At 46.0% G+C, this 7232-nt stretch overlaps 1 protein-coding gene across 1 annotated transcript; it reads left to right on the forward strand.

Moving 5' to 3' along the window:
• Positions 1–748: 748 nt before the first annotated feature.
• LOC103172800 (zinc-binding protein A33-like) lies at positions 749–5600 on the forward strand (the record flags this gene model as incomplete). The annotated part of the gene is made up of 6 exons (XM_042346613.1): positions 749–883; positions 966–1061; positions 1224–1454; positions 3068–3090; positions 3187–3302; positions 4957–5600. Coding segments are annotated over 6 exons (1002 nt in total), but the record flags the coding sequence as incomplete, so codon positions are not given.
• Positions 5601–7232: the final 1632 nt, after the last annotated feature.

Below are 7232 nucleotides of genomic sequence, written 5' to 3' on the forward strand. Positions count from 1 at the left end.
CCTGATCTCTGTGTAACAGGGCTGTACTCCATATAATTTCGCTGAGCTCTGCATTGACGCCTGGTCTATATAAAAAACGCCAAGGGTCTGCATAACAGGTTTCAGCTCTGCATGACGGGGCGGATCTGTTTATAACAGGTCTGGTCCCTGTATAACAGTCCTTGTCAGTGTATAACAGCCTGTTCTCTGTCTAACTGCCATCGGCTCTTTACAGCATGTATGGTCTCTGTACAAAATATCTGCACAGTGTGTAATAGACCTGATGTCTGTACAGCAGCTCTGGTCTCTGCATAAAAGCTCTGTTCTCTGTATAATAGCCATAATCTCTGTGAAACAAGCCTGGTCTCTGCATAACAGGCCTGACTTTATAATAGTCACCATCTTTGTGGCTCTGGAACTCTATCCCCCAGTGCCTTCGCTTTGCCTACTCCCTTTCCTCCTTCAAGGCCGGTCTCAAGACCTTTCTCTTTGACCGTGCCTTCAGCTCCCCTCTCGACTCTCTACCCTCTCCTCGCTCCCAATCTTCCTCCCCTCACCCTGACCATTTCCCCCTTGCTCGCGTCCTGACCCAACTGTAGAGCGCCTTGTGACATCCTCCCGACGTGAAAGGCGCTCAATAAATGGAATCTTGTTGTTGTTTTGTTGTTATTGCTCAGAAGAATCTCAAGCTTAATCGGTCCTTGGCCAAAATGGTGGAGAAAGCTCGAGAATTTAGTCTGGACCCACACAGACAACGGTTAAACGTCAGTGTGAGGAACACCGGGAGCAATTGAAGCTGTTCTGCGAAACTGACAAGAAATTGATCTGTTCCATTTGCAAAGATGTGAAAAAACACCGAGGTCACAGCTTCATGCCCATTGACGAAGCTGCTGAAATCCACAAGGTAATGATGCATTCACGAGTAATTCATTCTATTGCCCCGTCATGTATTCACCTCAATCTTTCCTTCTTTGCGTTTATTCCAGGATCAAGTGAAATCCTCCTTAGCATCTCTCACACAGTTGAAGGAAACTGCTCTGCAAACCGAAGCCCAACAGAGAGAAAATATTTCAAAAGTTAAGGTGAGTTGTGTCGGGGCTGAAGGCTGGGCTGTCAGTGTGTCTCTGGTCACTGAATGTAAACGGTGTGATATATCTGTGTCTCTGGTCACCGTTTGTACATGGTGGGATGTCTCAGTGTCTCTGGTTAATGTGTATGCATGGTTGGATGTCTGACATTTGCAGGAACAGGTGAACAGTTTACAGACCCACGTCACGGCTGAGTTTTCTAAAATGCACCAGAGACTGACTGACAGAGAGCAGCGAGTGATGCGAGATCTCAGACAGCGAGAGGAGGAGATTTTAAACCGAATGGAGAAAAATCTGCGAGAGATTCAGGGCAAACTTGATTCTGTTCAACAAGAAATCTCCGACTTACAGACGCAGATGCTAAAGGACGCTCTCACCTTCCTTCAGGTAAAGAGATGACATTTTTTGTAGTCGTACATTATAATGTATAATGTATTGTGGAACTATAGTCCAGTTAGTCTCACATCAGCGATAGGGAAAATATTAGAATCGTTGTTTAAGGATGTGGTAGTGCGATATTTAGGGGAACACAATACAATTAGGCCAAGTCAACACGGCTTTACAAAAGGGAACTCATCTTTAACAAACCTCATAAAGTTTTGGAGGACATTTCCAGTGAACTGCATAAGGGTGAATCAGTGGATGTGGTCTATTTGGACTTCCAGAACGCAATCGATAAGTTGCCGCATAAAAGGTTATTCCAAAAGTTTAGGGCCCATGGAATCGGGGGGAGCATATTAACGTGGATTCTGGAATGGTTAAAGTTAAGCAAACCAAGAGGAGGGATAAACGGGTCCCTTTCGGATTGGCGGGATGTGACTGGTGGTATGCCTTGAGGATCGGCAATGGGCCTCAACTATTTACAATCTACATCAACGATCTAGATGAGGTCATCGAAGTTAATATATATAAATTCGCGGATGAAACAAAACTAAGAGGAAGTGTCAACACAGGGGACGACATTAAAAAAATGCAGCGAGACATAGATAGGTCAGATGATTGGGCAGGTAGGTGGCAGATGAAGTGTAATATGGGGAAGTGAGAAGTCATCCAACTAGGTAGCAAAATCAGTAGAGCGGCTTATTTTTTAGAAGGGGAGCGATGAGAATGTGTTCGCGTCCAGAGGGACTTGGATGTCCTTGTACACCAATCACAGAAAGCTAGTCTGCAGGTGCTGCAAGCGATTAGGAAGGCTAACGGTATGACAGCATTCATTATGAAAGGATTAGAGGATAATAGTAGTGAAGACTTGCTGCAGCTCCAAAGGGCCCTGGTGAGACCACACCTGGTATACTGTGTCCAGTTTTGTTCTCCTCATTTAAGAAAGGACGTAATTCCCTTGGAAGTGGTGCAGCTTACATTTACTAGGTTAGTGCCAGGGACGAAGGAGATGAGTTACGAGGGTAGGCTGACCAACTTGGATCTATATTCTCCAGATTATAAAAGAATTAGAAGGGATCTTACAGAAAGGGCATGATAGAGTAGATAGTGGGAGAATGTTTCCGCTGGTTGGAGAGCTAAAACCAGGGGTCACAACCTTAAAAGCAGAGGCAGCCCTTTCGCAATGAGTGAGGAAGAGATTCATCAGTCACAGGGTGGTGAATGTATCGAACTCGCTACCCCAAAGGGCTGTTGACACTCAGTCCTTGAACGTATTCAAGATTGAGCTATATAGATTTCATATTGCTGAAGGGATGAAGGGATGTGGGAAAAAGACATGGTCAGGTTATTAGCTGGAGGTAGATTAGAAGATCAGCTTGGTTGAATAGCGGGGCAGGGTCGAAGGGCCGAATGGCCTACTACTGCTCCTACATGTTATGTTTTGCTATGTTATGTTAGTTCAGTCACAGTTACACACAGTTTGTAGTGGACAATCTAATTGTGATCGATAAAGTGATCAATGATTGAAATTGGGATGTGAGAGACGCTGTGCAATGAGAATTTTGTTGCTGTGGTTGTCTCAGTGTGAGCTGACTTCTATTTTTGTTTGATTTCATGAGGAGGAAGCTGCTGGCAACAGAAGGTATGAAATTATCTTCACCAAATATCCCAAAATTCAGTCCAGAAACCAACCATAACGTGTAGTTTCACTTTATAATATGACCGTCTTTTATTTCAGGGTCAGTGACGTGGGGTTTGATCTGTCAGTGTGTGAGGCTGAGCTGCCTGTGGGGATATACAATGGGCCTATACAGTACACAACCTGGAGACACATGATACATGGCATCAGCCCAGGTAGGTGTCTCCCATTCTCATCCTGAAGACGTCCCAATAGCATTACATTCGCCATAACATAACCCACACTCTCCCTCAGACACACACATACCCAGCACAAACACAAAAGCCTCTCTCTCACACACACACACACACACAAACACACGCCTCACACACACAACCCTCTCAAAAACACAACTGACAACCACAACCCTCACACACACAACCCTCACTCACAAAACTCACACACATCCAACCCTCACACATGTCACAGACACAACCCTCACACACTCGCCTCGCTCACAACTCACGCATGCACCCACACAACATACCTCAGCCACACAGATCACACACACCACTTGCACACACCTCACAAACACACACCCACACACATACCTCTCTCACATACATACAACCCACACACACTCACACCCCTCAAACACTCACTTCTTACACACACCTCACACACATTCATCACACACATATCTCAGACAAACACATCTCATACTATCAATCACGCACCCAACTCATACAGACCACTCACACACACACCTCCAAAAAACACTCACAAAATGAGAATAAGAATAATCCTTGCATTTGACATTGCCCTTTTCATGTCTTCTGGACGTCTCAAAGCGTTTCATAGAATACACTGTAAAGTGAATTGATTGTACATTTTATGGGTGAAACGCGGCAGCGAATTGCACAGAGCAGCGTCCCACAAACAGTCCCATAAACAATCGTGGATTGAAGTAACCAAATTATTATTATTTTAATAAGGCCATTTGTACTTGGTCACAGGCAGCTCAGCCTCACACGAAAACAGATCAAACCCCTCCACCATACATCACAAGCAACCCTCAAGCACAAACCTCTCACATACACACTGTTTACGTTGCGCACCTCTCTCACACATCTCTTGCACACGCATCATTCACACACATCTCTAACAAACACCACTCAAACACGCACATTTCACATACGCCAATGATACACATAACACTCAAACACAATTCACACACAAAGCTCCCTCACGCAATATTCTCACACACACCGCAAACGCAAACCTCACACAAACACCACCAAACACACACCAGTCATGCACACAACTCTCACATACACACATCTCACACACACATATCAGACACGCACCAAACACACGCATCTCACGCACACCCTCACACACACCACACACCCCTCACACACACGACTCACCCACCACCACCACACACATGCATCTGTGAAACACCACTCACACACACTCCACACACAAACGTTCACACACTCGCCAAACACACACTCCTCTCAAGAAGAGCTCTCACACACACACCTCACATAATCTCCTCACACACATAACCTTACACAGGCAACCCTCACAACATTCTTCAAATACTGCTCGCATACACCTCAGACCAACATACAACTCACACACACATGGTACGCACACAACTTACCTTACACCCCTCACACAGCTGACAAACAGGTTCCTCACACACATACTCCACTCAGTCACATACAATCAGACGTAAAACTATCCTGCACACCCCACCACACACACACTAACACAGACTGTGAACCTTTGAGCTGGATTGTTTTCCCAGTGGTAGATGTGTTCACGCACGTCGGAGCTCCCACATGTCCCCTCACTCCACTTTGTCTTGTTTCTCTCTCTCAGCTCCGGCTTCTCTAACTCTAGATCCTGAAACAGCCCATCCCGACCTCATCCTGTCTGAGGACCTGACCAGCGTGAGGCACGGAGACACATGGCAGAAGATCTCTCACTCCCCGAAGATGTTTAGTAAATATGTCATTGTTCTGGGGTCTGAGGGCTTCACATCGGGGAGACATTACTGGGAGGTGCAGGTTGCTAACAAGACTGAGTGGACAGTGGGATTGGCCAGAGAGTCTGTCAAAAGGAAAGGAAAGATCACAGCGTCACCAGAGGATGGATTCTGGGCAGTGTGTCTGAGTAACGGGAAGGAATATAAAGCTCTGACCTCACCTCCCACCCGCCTGCCCCTGAGAGAGAGACCCAGGAAGCTGGGAGTTTACCTGGACTATGAGGGGGACAGGTGACATTTTACAACGCTGATAACATGTCTCATCTACACACTTTCACCCAGCGTTTCACTGACAATCTTTATCCTTTCTTCAATCCGAGTCTGAATTATGGAGGTAAAAACTGTGACCCTCTGAGAATCTGCCGGGTGACAGACTAATGAGGAGGAAACCCTCAACCAAGACCTGTGTTTGTCTGTGATGGCCACCAGTCTGAACCTTTTATAATCTCTGTCCTGATACAATAAATTTTGCAATTTATATAACATCTATCACACTGGGCCCACGGCTCAAACGTTTCTCGCGATCGATTGTCAAGGGACTGTTGTGTGTGTGAGCGAATGCGGAGCAAATTTGCACAAAGTAAAGTCAACATAATGTCACGTTTCACTGCATAAACATCAGGCTGGAGCTTTCAGCTCCTGATCTGGACAATAATAATCCTCACACTGCACAGTGTGGGCGCACCTGGATCAGGAACAGTACTGGAGACAATCATAGAGGTCTGGCTCGATTCCTCAATTCCAGTATCAAGCTCCAGATCATGTATAGATCAGGCAATGACTGGATTGATGGGTGTGTGAAACGAGATTGGTGTGAGTACATGGACAGGGATATCTGAATCATTTTGCTGTTGTGCTGGAGTTCAGGACAGTGGCACAGCGGGCAACTGAAAATTAAGGTGGGGTTTGACAATAGATATATTGGTCTTATTGGCGTAGACGTGGAATCTGGGCCATCGGTTCTGATCGCAAAAGTGATCAACTGTACATACACACTAGTGATTTTATACTGCATGTTTTAGCAGGTGGCAATATTTTTGAACATTGGTCAAAGATTTCTTTGATAACGATGTAAGGGGAGTCATACAATTAAAAAAATATTTAACTAGAACTGGTCCTTTTCGTTATTGCAACACAGCTACAAGCTGCTTAGTGACTTACTGGAAACAAGGTGAGTTCTGGTTTATCAGATGCTGTGTCAGTGTTCCTCAGCTCGCCCTGATTTATTGTGCATCAGCATTTGGAGGAGCTGTTCTGTGGAGCTGCCTGGTTTATGGCAAACATGTCACCTTTTAGCCAGTTCAGCTCCAAGCAGAACCAGCTTACCTCCCACCCTCTGTGGGCAAAGGCACATTCAAAAACAAATGGCGTGTGACAGTCGAGAGGGAGGGAGGAAAGTGAAGGGATTGAAGACAAGAATACTGGAGCTGGTAGAAAATTGGCTGAAAGTTCTCCAGTAAATCTGGGGAGAGAATGTGGTCTTAGAGTTAGACGAGAAAGGGAGGGTTTGGAGGTTGCAGGAAGCCAGCAGATAGAGAGGTATAAAGTGTGGGGTGGGGGATTGTAGGGAGTGGGGGTGGTCAAGGGAAAAGAGACAATCGAATGTTAGTAATGAGCAAGTAAAGCAATAATATAATTTTACTCAAATATCACTGTGAATCCTGGTTTATTGCGGAAGGAGTGGGGAGCGTGTCGCGTGGCCGGAGGCTAGAATTTGTGGGGGGAAGGGGAGCTTGTGTTGGGGGAGCTGGGAATATGTGTATGGGGAGGGGAGATTGTGTGTGCTGAGGGGAGATTGTGAGTTGAGGGAGGAAATGTTGTGGGCTGAGGCGACATTGTGTGAGGGGAGATTGTCTCTGGGGAGGGGGGAGATTGTGTGCGGGGATGGTGGAGATTCTGTGAGGGTTAATTGAATGAGGAGAGGGGAGATATTGTGTGGGGGGAGGGGGGAGATTGTGTGACGGGAAATTGTGTGCGGAGGGGAGATATTGTGAGGTGGGAGGGTTAATGAACAGGGACCGTTTCGGCAGATGTGGGAATGTGGAGATCTTCTAAACGTTTTGATTAATCAGAAGTTATTAATCAGGAGAGTAAAGGCCCAGGAGGCCCC

This window comes from Callorhinchus milii, unplaced genomic scaffold (genome assembly GCF_018977255.1).
Source record: "Callorhinchus milii isolate IMCB2004 unplaced genomic scaffold, IMCB_Cmil_1.0 Scaffold1133, whole genome shotgun sequence".
Taxonomy (NCBI): Eukaryota; Metazoa; Chordata; class Chondrichthyes; order Chimaeriformes; family Callorhinchidae; genus Callorhinchus; species Callorhinchus milii.